The sequence below is a fragment of the Notolepis coatsorum genome (assembly GCF_963971535.1).
Source record: "Notolepis coatsorum genome assembly, chromosome: 11".
In the NCBI taxonomy this organism is placed as follows: domain Eukaryota; kingdom Metazoa; phylum Chordata; class Actinopteri; order Aulopiformes; family Paralepididae; genus Notolepis; species Notolepis coatsorum.
This window is the reverse complement of record NC_140175.1, coordinates 81,764,385-81,781,503: the sequence shown is the minus strand read 5'-3', so window position 1 is coordinate 81,781,503 and position 17,119 is coordinate 81,764,385. Positions and strand designations below refer to the sequence as shown.

The following is a 17,119-nucleotide window of genomic DNA, read 5'->3' as shown; positions in this document are numbered from 1 at the left end:
AATTGGCAGGTTAAATCCCCCCCTGGGTTTAATAAAGTTCTTATTGTCCCTCTTCAGCATCAGACAAAGCATAAACCCGTGAGAGGCCCTTTGCTCCATATCTGCCTCGATCCGCCACCCGTGAAACTCTTTCTGTAGAGGGCCCAGCACGGTGCCCTGTGGAATTCCTCGAAATCGGTCAAACGGAAGGGCTTGTATGTATCTATCATGCAACACAGCTGAGGGTTAATCTTTAGGTAGGTAGGACAGGGGTGAATCTGCTCTCCCCTCCACAGAGGTGACAACCTGACTGTGACCCCAACAGACCCTGAGCTGAACTAAAAACAGCCAGGGAAACCATCGCTGCAACAATCCTCAGCAATAGGTGCTAATGGCAGGGAGATACAGTATACTAGGCAGCCATTTCTCTACACACTCCTATAAAATGTGATCCATTCATACAAGCCAATGCTGCCCTACTAGCCAAAATATGTGACAAATTAAGCATCACATAGAAGGGAAGGATCTGTTTAAGTTGGAAGAGAAACTTATCACAAAGTACCCTGTCAATGTCCGGCTCCAGCTTTGTGTGTTGTTTGCGGTGAAGTTGGTGGGACTGGGGCTTCTGGGCTTCTTTATAGGTCTAAGCACTCGCCTACCACCACAGATACCCGGGTTCAATTCCTGGCAGCGGTACCTCCAGCTAGGTCAGTCATCCGACAGAGGAGACATGTGGTAGTCTACACCCTCCCCAGACCGACAGAGGAGACATGTGGTAGTCTACACCCTCCCCAGACCGACAGAGGAGACATGTGGTAGTCTACACCCTCCCCAGACAGACAGAGGAGACATGTGGTAGTCTACACCCTCCCCAGACAGACAGAGGAGACATGTGGTAATCTACACCTCCCCAGGCCGACAGAGGAGACATGTGGTAATCTACACCCTCCCCAAACCGACAGAGGAGACATGTGGTAGTCTACACCCTACCGAGGCCAACAGAGGAGACATGTGGTAATCTTCACCCTCCCCAGACCGACAGAGGAGACATGTGGGGCAGAGCAGCAACCAGGAAGTGAATTGGCATAACGATTAAATTGGGGATATGGGAGCAAAGGAAAAAGGGAGAAGAAAAAAGAAAAAGAAAGGAAGTGGGCGGGACTTACCACGCCGAGATGGACAGGCACTCCGGGGTCGGGGATGGGGAGGGTGTGTAGTGACACCATGAGCTCTCGCCATTGGCTGTCCTGCAACATTCACACCAAATAAACAAGAGACCATTCACACAACAGCCAATTAAGAATCTCTTCTTTTCATACAGGCGGCGTGAACGTAAATATCACTCCCGACTGAAATTACGGCTCCTTTGAAGGAAGGCGTACCAATGAGTTAAATAACGACAAAAATAAACATCCCCGAACTGTGTTAGTCTGTCTGCACAACAAGCCCTACTTAATGTCGCTAATGGTGGCAGAATGGCTGAAAGAGAAAACCAAAGAACAGTCTTTGATGTTGTTTTCCTCTGACAAAATGTATGTGATGTAAGGAGTGATTATGCTGCTTCTCCTCTCAGTTCGTTATTTCTCAGGTGGAAGGCGTTGTGTGCGAGTTGTAAGAACAGAGGCTCCAACAGGAGTAAACAACAGGCTGTGGGGAGGTGGGGGGCGGGAGCTGGAACAGCTGTTCCTGAAAAGACCAAAGTGCTCTGATTGATCCGTTTTAACTCAAAACTGTGATCGTTACCAAAAGCATGGTTTAGGTCCGGTAAAATACGACACTGTGATCGCTACAAAAACATGTTTTCAGGTTCGTATACCTGAGTATACTCGGGTTTTGGCGCTCAACGGTTGGCGACGAAACCTGACTATACTCGGTTTGGCACAGAAAGGGTTAATACAGCGTCTAAAAAGCAAGAAGAGAACTTTTCCCCATATACTATATTACATCATATGGCAAAACCTTTCATAAAACATATATTAGCATGGTATTTTAATCAGATGTGGTGACTTCTTCAGTTCGTGTGGTGTTTAACTCTTCACTGCCACACTACCAATGGTTAACCCTTTCACTGCGACTATACAGAAGCCCTTTCACTGCCACACAACAGGGTTAACCCTTTCACTACCACACTACAGAAGGTTAACCCTTTACTATCACACTACCTTCTGTAGTGTGGTAGTGAAAGGGTTAAGAACAAGAATAACTTTCAACCCAGTCAAAAGACTAGTCTGGTCATTTGGTCGCCAATCATTTTGTAAGTCTCCCTTTTTTCTCCTTTAGGAATGGAAGTGTGTGTGTGTGGGGGGGGGGGGGGGGGGGCGGGATGGAGGACACTGCTACCCGGACATAAGACGACAGCAAGCCGACACTGACCTGGTCTTTGACTGTGTAGTCTGCCAGGATGTTGAGCAGCTTGTAGAACACTTCAAACCAGGGCAGGTAGCTGCAATGACAACGGCACAATGTGGTTATTAAGACGTCCATCAAATGGCTGAGTTCAAGGTGACAGGTGTTGGAGGAGAAGACTGCGGGTGGATAATAGAGAAAACTAAAACCCTGATGATGGTCCTCGTACCGAAACGTTGTTGCCAAAATATTTTGACTGTAAATGAACAATGACAGTGTGATGATGTGTGCTCTTTGCTTCTTTATTTTAAGCTCAAAGAATATTTTTTACATAATTTCAGAAATTCCTAATAAGATAAAAGGTCACGACTTTCTAAGCAATGGTTATAGAATAGAATAGAATAGAATAGAAATACATTAATCATCCCGAGGGAAATTTGGCATTACAAATCGCTCACAGTAAACATTTAGGTAGACAAAACAAAGTCATGAATAAGAATAACAAAGAAATTGCCTAAGAATAAAGAATAATAATAAAATACGGTCCGGGGTTCACATTTCCTATGTTATGTATATACATTCTAATATAAATATACAGTAAAAAATATACAGAAAGTGTACAGTAAGTGTAATATTGAACAATGTTGTTTTAAAAGTAAAAGTCCAGGAAGATGGTAACTGTCACCCTGTGCTCAGTGATGCAGTGAGGCACAGTGATGCATTGTAAAGTCTGATGGCTGTTGGAATGAAGGACTTCCTGTGCCGTTCAGTGCTACATCTTGGGAGTGTTAGTCTAGCACTGAACGTGCTCCTCCTGTCAGCCAGGTCTGTGTGTAGTGGGTGGGACGGGTTGTCCCTGATGGCATGGAGCTTATTGAATGTGCGTTCACACACCAGCCTTGTTTAGTCTGGTTGAACAGTGCAGTTAGTTTGGACTGGTGTGAACACAGTAATGGAACCTGGTCCGCCTGTTTCAGGTGATCTGGGTCCGCTTCCGAGTGAACCCTGGAACCATTTGTTTGTGGAGTGAACGCAACGCGGACTCATTTCCCGTATATATATTTCCAAATGTGCAAATCATCATAACATTGTTATTCCCGCAACTATTAAGCATAATAATAATGCCAAAATAGCCAAATAATGTTGTGATACTAAACACACCTTGCATGCATAGTTCAGGCGACAGTAGCATAGACAGTGGTGCATAATTAATTACCGACAGCAAATTGGAAAACGTATAATATTTAAATAACATTTTGTGCAAACCGAGGTGAAGATCACATGATTCCTTTTGTCCACATTATTGCCTAATCTCCCATTTACCAAAAAGCTTTGTAATTAAGTTGTAGTGACATAAAGAGACCAGGCTTTGCACGGGGGATACGTGTTGGCAGATTACATGGAGAAACCGCAGTATCCCCTTCACACACTACGCTTAATTACCCCTGCACATTCTGGCAACCCAGACGTCATACAATGTGAATTCAAGCACACAGCGCTTCAAACACAGGAGTTACAAGGACAGTCCGTCTCAGTGCCTGGTAGTGGACTTACTGGACACGTCTCTCTCCTCCAGCTGCAGAGCGGAGGAATGTGTGAGGGCCGGCGGTGGAAGGGACTGTCAGCAAGGCCGTTAGGCGGGAAGAAAAGAGGGAGAACTGAGAGACGTAGTAGTGAGTCGTCCCTGGAGGTTTCCTCACGCTAGCCCTCACTCACTATCTCATTCAGCTGGCAACAGCTGTGTGTGTGTGTGTCTGTGTGTGGCCTGCAATGAGCATCCAGCCACTGAGAGCACAGGGTGGCTGTGGAATACAGAGCAGAGGTGGGACTGCCATCTATTTCCCTTCCCCTCTGCCCCCCCCCCCCCCCCCCCCCCCAGAGGGCAGGAGTGTGAGTGAGAGAGAGAGAGAGAAGAGAGAGAGAGAGAGAGAGAGAGAGAGAGAGAGAGAGAGAGAGAGAGAGAGAGAGAACACCAAGGGGCAAATAAAGGGGGAGAAAGGGAAAGAGCGTGAGGAGAGGTGAAAATGCTAGCAGGCCAACAAACTGGCGAGACAGATAGCCCATGTATAGCACACATATAGCTGGCGTATAGTATAGCCAGTATAGCCCGCATATAACCCACGTATAGCACATGTATAGTCCATGTATAACCCACGTATAGCACATGTATAGTCCATGTATAAGCCACGTATAGCACATGTATAGTCCATGTATAACCCACGTATAGCACATGTATAGTCCATGTATAAGCCACGTATAGCACATGTATAAGCCACATATAGCCCACGTATAGCACACGTATAGTCCATGTATAGCCCACATATAGTGCATGTATAGTCTGCCTATAGCCCACATATAGACCACATATAGTCTGCCTATAGCCCACGTATAGTCTGCCTATAGCCCACGTATAGACCACGTAGTCTTCCTATCACAATATTCAGAATAGCCTACCCCCCCAATAACCATATATATATATATATATATCATATCACAATACCTACAAATACCACAAAACAGGATTTGATAAATATCATGATACATTTGATATTACCAAGCCCTCTCCCAGAGACTAAATGACAGAAAGACCAACAGCAACAGAAATTCATCTCTCTCTCTCTCTCTCTGCTCAAGTACCAAATCACACCATGACCATGTTAGAAAGAAAACACTCTTCTTCCTAATTAAAATATTTTCTCATGGGAGACACTAACCAAGCTTGTTGCTTTGCTGAGTGAAGGCGGGGAGGTGGGGTGGGGGGTGTACGGGGCTTTCGTCCGTCGCTTCCGCAAAAATGCCACCATTCCCTCATTACGGAGACAGGTTTAACGGGCGAGCCGCTACCGAGGCTAATTTGATCCGGGGGCACTGTGTGTTTCTCTTTGGTATTATTTACATCGGGAAGCAGATTTGCGAGATGGCTGATTGTAGGATTGCAACGGTGAACCCCTCTCCTTTAATTGCGACCGCCAGCCGGCCGTGAACGCAGCGCTGAAGACGAGGTCTGACGGCGGCGGACGACGTGCTCATTACCATGACGGACACCGCGATGAGCTCACCCAGCCCCAACTCCCTCCGTCAGTCTCAAACCCACCCACCACCCCCACCCCCAGACCCACCGCAGCCACCGACTGTCAGACGAGCCCAATCTACGGCCGCGCCGCACTCAACGGCCTCATGCTTAAGCCTGCCTCAAGTCTTTTTCAAGGGCCGCGCACATATTTAAATACATTCGTACTATTTGCATATTCAGACGGGCTCCTCTCGGGGAGCATTGTACATACCTAAAAGAAACAATAAAAAATACATTCAAAGTTACCCCGTCTTAGAATTCAAATCCCTGGGTTTTAAATTTGAAGGCGTTCTAAAACTCAGCCTCTCTCTCTCTCTCTACTCACCTGTCTTCGTAGGGATTACAGATAACATGTTGACTTGACCATTAAAGCTCTGGGAAACATTAACCACATCCTTGGAATCGGAGCTTAGTGGCAGAAGGAGAAAGAAAATCAACCAAGCGGAAAAGCCTACGAACTAATTAGAGCGAGTGGACTTGTCAGTGTGGTTCCCCAGGATCTGTCTCACACTGTGCAGAGGCCCCCCTGCGAGGTCTAGATCCAGACCCACTTGGGACACAGCGCTGCTAACAAATCCACACTCCATCCCTGTACGTGTGTTTAACAAGTGTTGTTCTCACGCGAGCTGGTTAATACTGTCGAGTTGCAAATCGCTGTTGCCTTGAGACTGTACTTTTCTCTCTCTCTGCGCTAAAGACTTATAGAAATGTAAGCTAGGCCTAGGATTAGATTTAACTGTTTTGCACCAAACACTGAATACTTAAGTAAGGATGCTTGTCGTCACCACTAGTATCCAAACTCCACCATATTCACACAGAGGAACACGTGCGCACACATGCTTTTCTTAAGCGGTCAGGATCGCCTGCAGTGCAGTGCAGTGGCTCAGGGCTGAATATACCGTCCTGTTGGTGCAGGGGGCCAGTACCAGTTACCCCCCAGTCACCAGCTCAGGGCTGAATATACCATCCTGTTGGGGACCAGTACCAGTTACCCCCCAGTCACCAGCTCAGGGCTGAATATACCATCCTGTTGGGGACCAGTACCAGTTACCCCCCAGTCACCAGCTCAGGGCTGAATATACCATCCTGTTGGGGACCAGTACCAGTTACCCCCCAGTCACCAGCTCAGGGCTGAATATACCATCCTGTTGGGGACCAGTACCAGTTACCCCCCAGTCACCAGCTCAGGGCTGAATATACCATCCTGTTGGGGACCAGTACCAGTTACCCCCCAGTCACCAGCTCAGGGCTGAATATACCATCCTGTTGGGGACCAGTACCAGTGCCTCTATGCCATCCTGCTAGTTGACATTTCTTTTATTTTTTCTCCAAGATGAAGTGGAGTTTTCTTCCTCCTCTGGTAGAAACTGAACCAGAGACATTTTGAGTTTGAGACAGACAGATCCTTCACCGTGTGTGTATGGGGGGGGGGGAGAGAGAGAGAGAGAGAGAGCGAGAGAGAGAGAGAGAGAGAGAGAGAGAGAGAGAGAGAGAGAGAGAGAGAGAGAGAGAGGGGGGGGGTGAAAGAGAGAGATTGTGTTACACCAGTTACAGCATGGTGTGTGTGTGTGTGTGTGTGTGTGTGTGTGTGTGTGTGTGTGTGTGTGTGTGTGTGTGTGTGTGTGTGGTGATTGTGTTACACTAGTGACAGCATTGGCCCACCGATTGCTGTATTCCCCTGAGAGCCCCGCCCCCACACTACAACACCAACATCATATCACTCAACAGGCCCCGCCCCCACACTACAACACCAACGTCATATCACTCAACAGGCCCCGCCCCCAAACTACAACACCAACATCATATCACTAAACAGGCCCCGCCCCCACACTACAACACCAACATCATATCACTCAACAGGTCCCGCCCCCACACTACAACACCAACATCATATCACTCAACAGGCCCGCCCCCACACTACAACACCAACATCATATCACTCAACAGGCCCGCCCCCACACTACAACACCAACATCATATCACTCAACAGGCCCCGCCCCCACACTACAACACCAACACTGAACAATTTTGAGGACAAAAACATATTCATATAAATTGTTATTCAATATAGAAAATGTATTAACACTTTCAGTGCCCATGACGTCATATGACGTTTTATCAGCCCAATGCCTGAATGCCCACGACGTGTATTAGCATTAAAAAAATTTATTAGCGATCTGATTTCATATTTCATCAACCGAGTCTCCCGTTAGTACAGCAGCTCCTCCAGCAGCTCAGAATGGAAAAAAGAGCCCCCTATCGTCTATCCCTGTGTAACTGCAGGTCAGTCGCTTAGACTGACTATATGACTATATGAAATATATATATTCACAGTAGCCAATACTCAATGAATAAGCGTGATCGATTTTTGGAATGGCGATCAGGAATTGGAATGATCTTTTTGGAGAACATCTGATCTGAGGTAAGGAAACTATTTTACCAGTCTTGGGATAATCAGAGTTGTATTCGCTGAGATCTCAGCGTTTGCCCTATGTGTGATGTGTCTCTGTGTGCGCGATCGCTGATGAGGAAATCACAGAATCGATTTTTCAGCTTGCGGCCCCAGCGTGCATACATACACATAACTATCGATAATCTAGCGTTTATTTGAAAACGATTCATAAATAGGCCGAAAAATGACAACGTTTTTGTGTATTCTAGAATATTCCAGTAAACGTCTTTTATCATGGAATATTTATATTTTCCTTGAAAACGAGGGCTTTTCAAAATGCTATAAAACGAAAATGAACCGATAAAACAACAATCCGCTTCGACAATGTTGACTGGAAAACGAGTCATTGATAAGCGACGGGCAGATTAGACACATAGCCATAATTTAAAACATAGATTAGGCGTTTTTAACGCTAACATTGAAGTGGATGGTGGGCATTCAACCGGTAAATCAAGGTTAAGCTTGGGCTCTGAAAGTGTTAAGGGTTTAAAATATATGGGGATGTATTTGTGGGTAAGGTATGTTTATACATGTACATGTCATGGGTTAGCATGTCAAAGTATGTCTATATATGTGGTTGTATGCAGTATGTTACAAAGGGTCAGATTAAACCGAATATATATATTTATTGCTTGAGATCCCTTGTATAATATTTGTATATCGTTTGATATCCCTTGTATATTCTTTGTATATATACACGGAATATCCCTTTACCTAGGTACAACCAGACCATAATATTCGTTCTCCTATTGGACAGCGACCCCCTAGGCGCCACGGCCATACCCCCAATGTCTAGTTCAAAGCCACCGCTAAGACATGTCTCAACATGCCCAGGTTTGCGCAGTAATACGAGACAGAACTGAGGTTGGCACTAGATTATTCACCTTACTTATAAATACGTCGCAGGTGGATACAGCAGTAGTCTTGTCTTATCCTAAAACGTTCGTTCAACGTATCGTTCGTTCCTTACTAGTAAAGCCTTCATCACGAGTCAACGACCAAGTGAAGTGAGCAACCTTGCATCTAAATAGAGCACTTAGAACCGCGTGTGAATAGGATAGTAAAAGTGTCAGAGCTTAGTGAAATAACGTCAAGTTCGACCTAATTAAATGTGAAGTACCGTGCACAGGAGAATCTACACCGGCAAATGCAGAGCCTTTTCCGGCTGGATTATTATTGCTTTGGTACCGTGGCTGCTGGAGCAGAGAACCGTCTACCCCACTGCTGTGTGGGATTTACCCGTGAGGAGCATCACTCGAGTCCGTCTCTAGGAAGAGGCTGGCTGGCTTTCATCCATGCTGTCCCGCATACTTGGATTATAGCTGCTGCTTTTGTCTGCCGATCGAGGGGAGTATATGTACCGACTCCCGTAGCTGGAGCTTATTGATTCCTCGTTGATCCAGACTTTTGCATCCGAACATTCCTCCCCCCTGCTGGCTTACAACCGGAGGGAACCCTCTTAGTATCTCCAGCTGACCTACGAGTGTGCCTTATATAATTCTTATGCTACAGGTGGTATTAATTATCCCCATCGTAATATGCTCATGGACTTACGCTCTTGACCTATTCATGCACATTCTTCGCCTTACAAGCGCGACTCTAATTCTCAATACTGTAATATAATATTGCTGCTCTTCTAATAAATATTCCAAACAGGACTTTCTTTGTTAAGCCGTGTTATTGTGTGGGTGTTCATCACATGTGTACTGTATGGCCAGTAGTAATGTACATAACTCAGTAGTGGTTTAATGATACCATACTTTCAATACAGTCAGGGAATTGTACCCCTCAGTTACAATTGGTCCTTCGAGCCGGAGAATTATCAGTGTAATATCTAAATATAATATTGATATTAACCATGGCCAGCGGTGAACACTCCACAAACGGCTCTCCTAAGCTAGAACGCCCGCAGCGCAGACGGCAGCCACCTCCTTACCTAGAGGACTACGCTGCCAGTCTACTACCTAGCTTTATACAGACGTTAAAGGCGGATAAAATAAATAAAGCGGATAGCCAAAGCATGTCAAACCCTACCGACCAGGCGACCCTGCCAGTAGAGACCCCAGTGGGTTCTAACGAAACTGACCAAGCCCACGGGGGGGACCAGGGGGGACATGACATGACTATACCCCCAGACAACGTCAACGGGACGGTCCCCGGAGAGCTCCAGGATAAAGAAAGCGCTCCAGGGACAGAACCCGACCCACTACCAGAAGAGAAGCGCGCCCAGGAGACGGACCACGAGGCGCGCCCAGAGAACAGATCTCCAACGATCACTGCCAGAAGCCGATCACCTCCGTCCGTGTCTTCCCCCAGCGAAGCGGACAAGATGCTGGCGCAGGCATTCATCACCACCCTGGCAACCTCCACCGAACGCGATCGACTTCAAGCGCAACAACTAAGTGAGCGCGAACATTCTACCATGGAAAGAGAACTCCTCCAGGCTCAACAGACGAGCGAGCGCAAACACGCTGCAATCGAGCGAGAGCGCTTCCAGGCGCAACAAAGAAGTGAAGACGACCGCATAAGACTGGAGACCAGACGCCTTCAGACGGAAGAGAACATTGAAAGAGGCCGCGCCGATGCACAGCGCGCCGCCGCCAATGCACAGCGCGACGCCGCCTATGCCAGCGCCAATGCACAGCGCGACGCCGCCCATGCCAGCGCCAATGCACAGCGCGATGCCGCCAATGCCCAGCGCGAAGCAGTGCGCAACGCCGCCCATGCCCAGCGCGAGGCAGAGCGCGACCGGCTGCAGGCGCAGATGATGGAACAATTGATTGCCATGGCGACACCCCCTCTCTCCGCACGGAGCTCCCGGAGATCATCCCGACAAGGGTCTAGGGCACATTCCCCTACCCGACCAAGCGACCCCGCCAACAGGAGGATCCTGTCCACGTCTCTGAACCCCCTCCCCGACCGGTCCATACAAGACCCAGCAACCGGGAAGAACCGGCCTACGTCGCCGAGAGACTGAACAGAAGACTCCAGGACCTAGCAGAGGAAGAGGAAGAGGAGGAATGTCAAGCCGACCAGCAGCAACGTACTCTGGACCAGGAGGCCCAGTACAGCCCCGACCAGCAGCAACGTACTCTGGACCAGGAGGCCCAGTACAGCCCAGACGTCAGCCCCGAGTCACTGCGTTACAGACCCCCGACTCAACTCAAGGGTGAGTTTGACGCACCGCCAGCCCCGAGGAACAGCACCTGGGTACCCGGCCCCTGGTACCCACCAAGTACCAACCCACGACAACACATACGGGGAGACTCGCCCAGGAGGCCTCTTCCCCAACGCTCACCGATGTGCCAGCCATCCATGGCATCGTACCTTGGCACACCGACGTTCCCGGATTTTACACACGAGAACAGAGCACAGTACACGGAACTACGGATGTGCTTAGAGACTATGATGTCCGACGTCCCCGATGAGACGTACAAATATGCTATCCTCCTCAAGCACCTGAAGGTGCCCAGAGCGCATAATATAGCGCTGGCATATTCCAACTCAAGTACCCCATACACCGTGGCTCTAGTAGCCCTCGACCAGCGTTATGGACGCATATGGGACTACGTAATACAGGAAATAAGAGATATCGACCGCCTCCCCCCAGCCAGAGACAACAGAGCATTGGATGACCTCTCTATCAAGGTACAGTCCCTGGTAGGGATGCTGGGGTCCCAAAAGGAAAAAGGGATATACGAACTGTACGCTAACTCTAATGTAGAAAGGATATTAGAGAAGCTCCCTCCCGCCCGACAAGAAGTGCAGCAGGTGCGGTGGCGCCCACTTGGAGGTCCTGCATGACATCAACAGGCGTCCGCCAGGACAACAAAGTGGGCCCGTCACGGTAATGTACCAGGCCGAGGCGGTGGCACCAGTACCGAAGAGCCACCAGACCGCCCCCTGCTGTACCTACTGCGACGGCGGACACTGGCTGGCACAGTGCGCCGAATATAAGACACTGAACCCCGTCCAAGTTGACCAGTGGCGTGAGGCGGCCCAGGCGGGCGCCGCTTACCGCGCAGCACTGTGCGGGGCCCACCAGCGAAGAGTAACCAAACAAGGCAACCGACCAACAGGAGTGCTCCATATAGACCAGCATAGCGGGACCCCCCGAGTGCTCATCAAAGTGGTCAGAGTGCTCCTGAGCTACGAGGACAAGGTCCTGGACACTTACGCCGTCCTAGACGATGGGTCTGAAAAGACTCTCCTCCTCGCTTCCGCCGCAGCCCAGCTGGGTCTGCGGGGTGCCAAAGGAACAATGACCATACGTACCATCAGAAGAGACCAGAAGACCATAAAGGGTAAAAATGTCTCCTTCAAGATAGCAGCGGTGGACCAGCCCGAGAAGCAGTATAGTATTACCAACGTCTTCACCAGCCACGACATAGGCCTGTCACAGTACACCTACCCCATCCCACAGCTGATGGCGAAGTACGTGCACCTACGCAGACTACCTATACCGCTTATCGACGGCGCCACACCGACCCTGCTCATCGGCTCCGACCATGCGGACCTCATTCTCCCAATTGAGGCGGCCCACATCGGACCCAAAGGATGCCCAGTCGCGGTTCAGACCCGACTGGGGTGGACGCTCCAGGGCCCCCTCTACGGACTTGACAGTAAACCCACGTCTACACGCTGCCTGCACACAAAGGTGAGCGACACCGGCCACTCTCTCGTACAGCCCGTTGAGAGGCTATTGACATTAGGCGAGAGGCCTGTGAGAGAACCGTGGGCACAAGAGGGAGTTCCGAACTCCACCCCCCTCAGCTGCGCTCCAGACGTAGCTGACCTCGAACCCAGCACCCCAAGCGACTCCTTGATGGGGCGGCCGGAACCGGCCCCTCCTCAGACGGGGTACAGACCAAACAAGAGGAACAGACGGAGGATGTGGAGGCACAGCCAAGCACAGATCAACCAGTCTCAGGCCCGCTTCCTCCTAAGCCCCCCTCCATCCCGTCAGAAGCGGGTCAAGAACGGGGACAACTTAAAAGTGGACACAGTCGTCGTGATCATAGACCAGTCACTACCCCGAGCTGCGTGGCCGGCCGGCCGCGTAAGCAAAGTGATCACTGGTGCCGACGGAAAGGTCAGAGCGGCAGAAGTGCTCGTCCAGGGACGGACACACACCCGACCCGTGGCGAGGCTGATAGAGTTGCCAAGGCTACCCGACTCCCTTAATGACGACCATGACCCACTGACTTTGTGAATTGCCCTACTCCTCACAACGGACATTGAGTAGTGGACAAGACGGTTAATCTGTCTCTGCTTATCTAATTAGGTGCGGACTAATTAGGAGGTGGCTGTTACAAAGGGTCAGATTAAACCGAATATATATATTTATTGCTTGAGATCCCTTGTATAATATTTGTATATCGTTTGATATCCCTTGTATATTCTTTGTATATATACACGGAATATCCCTTTACCTAGGTACAACCAGACCATAATATTCGTTCTCCTATTGGACAGCGACCCCCTAGGCGCCACGGCCATACCCCCAATGTCTAGTTCAAAGCCACCGCTAAGACATGTCTCAACATGCCCAGGTTTGCGCAGTAATACGAGACAGAACTGAGGTTGGCACTAGATTATTCACCTTACGTATAAATACGTCGCAGGTGGATACAGCAGTAGTCTTGTCTTATCCTAAAACGTTCGTTCAACGTATCGTTCGTTCCTTACTAGTAAAGCCTTCATCACGAGTCAACGACCAAGTGAAGTGAGCAACCTTGCATCTAAATAGAGCACTTAGAACCGCGTGTGAATAGGATAGTAAAAGTGTCAGAGCTTAGTGAAATAACGTCAAGTTCGACCTAATTAAATGTGAAGTACCGTGCACAGGAGAATCTACACCGGCAAATGCAGAGCCTTTTCCGGCTGGATTATTATTGCTTTGGTACCGTGGCTGCTGGAGCAGAGAACCGTCTACCCCACTGCTGTGTGGGATTTACCCGTGAGGAGCATCACTCGAGCCCGTCTCTAGGAAGAGGCTGGCTGGCTTTCATCCATGCTGTCCCGCATACTTGGATTATAGCTGCTGCTTTTGTCTGCCGATCGAGGGGAGTATATGTACCGACTCCCGTAGCTGGAGCTTATTGATTCCTCGTTGATCCAGACTTTTGCATCCGAACATTCCTCCCCCCTGCTGGCTTACAACCGGAGGGAACCCTCTTAGTATCTCCAGCTGACCTACGAGTGTGCCTTATATAATTCTTATGCTACAGGTGGTATTAATTATCCCCATCGTAATATGCTCATGGACTTACGCTCTTGACCTATTCATGCACATTCTTCACCTTACAAGCGCGACTCTAATTCTCAATACTGTAATATAATATTGCTGCTCTTCTAATAAATATTCCAAACAGGACTTTCTTTGTTATGCCGTGTTATTGTGTGGGTGTTCATCACATATACATGTGTACTGTATGGCCAGTAGTAATGTACATAACTCAGTAGTGGTTTAATGATACCATACTTTCAATACAGTCAGGGAATTGTACCCCTCAGTTACACAGTACGTGTCGTTGTGTGCAGTACGTGTGATTATGTGCAGCCTTTTGTGTAGACCGGTGTGAGGATGAAGTAGTGTACTTTTGTTTGTGCAACACACTCTGTGTTACTAGGTAATCGCCCCATCCTGAGGTCCTCGCGCTGAGCTACAGCCACATGGAATATGGTGTTCCCCAGGGACCCCTACTGGGTTCATATGGAATATGGTGTTCCCCAGGGACCCCTACTGGGTTCATATGGAATATGGTGTTCCCCAGGGACCACTACTGGGTTCACATGGAATATGGTGTTCCCCAGGGACCCCTACTGGGTTCATATGGTGTTCCCCAGGGACCACTACTGGGTCCATATGCAGTGGTGCAGTCGTAATATGGGAACTGGTAACACGCCACGCCACGTGCACGCGGGTACGTGCATGCGCACAGAACAGATTTTTTTTTTTTGAAATAGAGAAGCTGAAAAAGGTAGCAGGATGTAGCCTTCAATATATAAAGAAATTATATTGTCAACAGATATGGTTGAAAAACAAACAATGTTTTAAATGTAATAGTAGTTACAATTTCTTTAATTGAATCAACTTAAACTAGAAAAGTAAATACAAACTAAATTAACAATGTAAGTTACATTGTTAATTTAGTTTGTATTTACTTTTAGTTTAAGTTAATTCAATTAAAGAAATTGTTTTACACACAAACACAAAAGCAAACTTAAAATAATCAGACAACTTGTGTTTACTTGAAGTTTGTGTGTGCATGACTCCTAGTGCACAGCAAGGGAGGTTTGGTGATGAACCTTGTGGTGCGCTCACACCCACTCGCGCGCGCAGTTATACACACACACGCACGCACACACACACACAAGTGCATATCGCAAGTGCAATCTTTCTATCATACACGCTCTTCTTGCTCTCTATTTGTGTGAATGTGCGCGCGCGAGAGCAATTGGAAAGCTGGCGCGCAGCACGGCAGACGCTTGATTCAATCATAAGCAGGTAGACCCCCATCACGAATTCCGAATTCATTAGTATTCACCTCCACTACCGTCACACAGAATGAAGGGGGAGATGCATTCAGATAGCAAACACCCAGACACCTAGTCTACCTGCGTTTTTTGTTATGTAAAACGGTGGCCGCGGGCCGGGTACTTAGTCACAACGAATGGATACAGCGCATTTTTGTGTGCGCGACTGCGCGTACACGCGAGTACACATCCGTGCGCGATCGCGCGTACTTAGTTCTGCCTCAGTGATCTAATAACACGGCGTGCAACCGCGTGTGTGCACGACTGCACCCCTGTTCATATGGAATATGGTGTTCCCCAGGGACCACTACTGGGTTCATATGGAATAGGAAACATATGGAACAATATGGAAACATCATATTTATAAAATCAGTTTTATCTTTGCACGGTTAGATACAATTTTTACCCCCCACACATAATTTCTACATAAAAAAAAGATGACAATCCATCCCTCAAGGTTGACTCCACGGTCTCGGATATGTAAAAAAAAGATCTATACCCTAAAATATGCAATGCATTTTTTTTAAACGGGAAGGAGGAAGGGGGGGGGGGTGTGTGAGGGGGGATTTAGCGTCAGGGTGGTGCTACCAAGGTTACTATGTGACTTGCATGCATTACAGTCTGTGGCTGGATGGGAGGCATGGGAGAGACACGCGTTATGGTCTGTGGCTGGATGGGTGGCATGGGAGAGACATGCGTTACGGTCTGTGGCTGGATGGGTGGCATGGGAGAGACATGCGTTACGGTCTGTGGCTGGATGGGTGGCATGGGAGAGACATGCGTTACGGTCTGTGGCTGGATGGGTGGCATGGGAGAGACATGCGTTACGGTCTGTGGCTGGATGGGTGGCATGGGAGAGACATGCGTTACGGTCTGTGGCTGGATGGGTGGCATGGGAGAGACATGCGTTACGGTCTGTGGCTGGATGGGTGGCATGGGAGAGACATGCGTTACGGTCTGTGGCTGGAAAGACACTGTTCTTGGTGGAGAGTTGATGTACCACGGGCTGCTTGGAGGCTACTTTGCTATTCTGAATTCCATTGACCCAGATGAGCGCTAAACATCCTTGAATCTGTAAAGGAGAGGGGGGGTGGAGGATTATTCCACGAATACCAACCCCTAATCCCCCCCCCACATACTTCCGACCCCAGCTACTGACTCGTAATGAGGAGCGGGCTCTGAATCCATTACTCATTAATGTAGCATATCAACAATGGGGCCGTGGTAGAACTGCAGAGAGGTTATGGTAGGTATGGTCAATGATGAATACAAAGTCACATGAAAAATGAAGAGCTGGAACTGAGTGAAAAAGGAATGGCAGGCAGACAAGGCTGTTTAACAAGGCTGCCTGCAAAATTCATAAACCATAGAACAAAACTTCCCCTAATATTGTGAACAGATTTACACCCGGCATCCGGAAGCATTCGTTGTTATAATATAAACGTTGTATACGGCATATAACTTCCCTTCCAAAGGGTTAACCTGTTCAAGTGTAAGGTTTTATATTAGTGCTGTCAATCGATTAAAATATTTAATCGCGATTAATCGCATGAGTGTCCATAGTTAACTCATATTGTAACTGAGGGGTACAATTCCCTGACTGTATTAATCAAGTATTGATATCATTAAATCACTACCGTCTTGTACATTACTGGCCAATACCGTACAAAGGTATTTTAGATGACAACACTTCCACAATAACAGGTTTCCACACAAATACTAATTTATAA

The 17,119-nt window shown here is 48.2% G+C and overlaps 1 protein-coding gene across 1 annotated transcript in view; it reads right to left on the bottom strand.

Moving 5' to 3' along the window:
* Nucleotides 1-4,981, bottom strand: part of dennd1a (DENN/MADD domain containing 1A) — a gene marked incomplete at both ends in the record, with an annotated part of 107,034 nt that extends 102,053 nt beyond the window's left edge. The window contains 4 exons of the mRNA XM_084324976.1: nt 1,146-1,226; nt 2,353-2,504; nt 3,880-3,943; nt 4,973-4,981. Coding sequence (XP_084181102.1) covers nt 1,146-1,226; nt 2,353-2,504; nt 3,880-3,943; nt 4,973-4,981 — 306 coding nt within the window. The remainder of the gene's footprint in view (nt 1-1,145; nt 1,227-2,352; nt 2,505-3,879; nt 3,944-4,972) is intronic.
* Between the last annotated feature and the right edge of the window lie 12,138 nt (nt 4,982-17,119).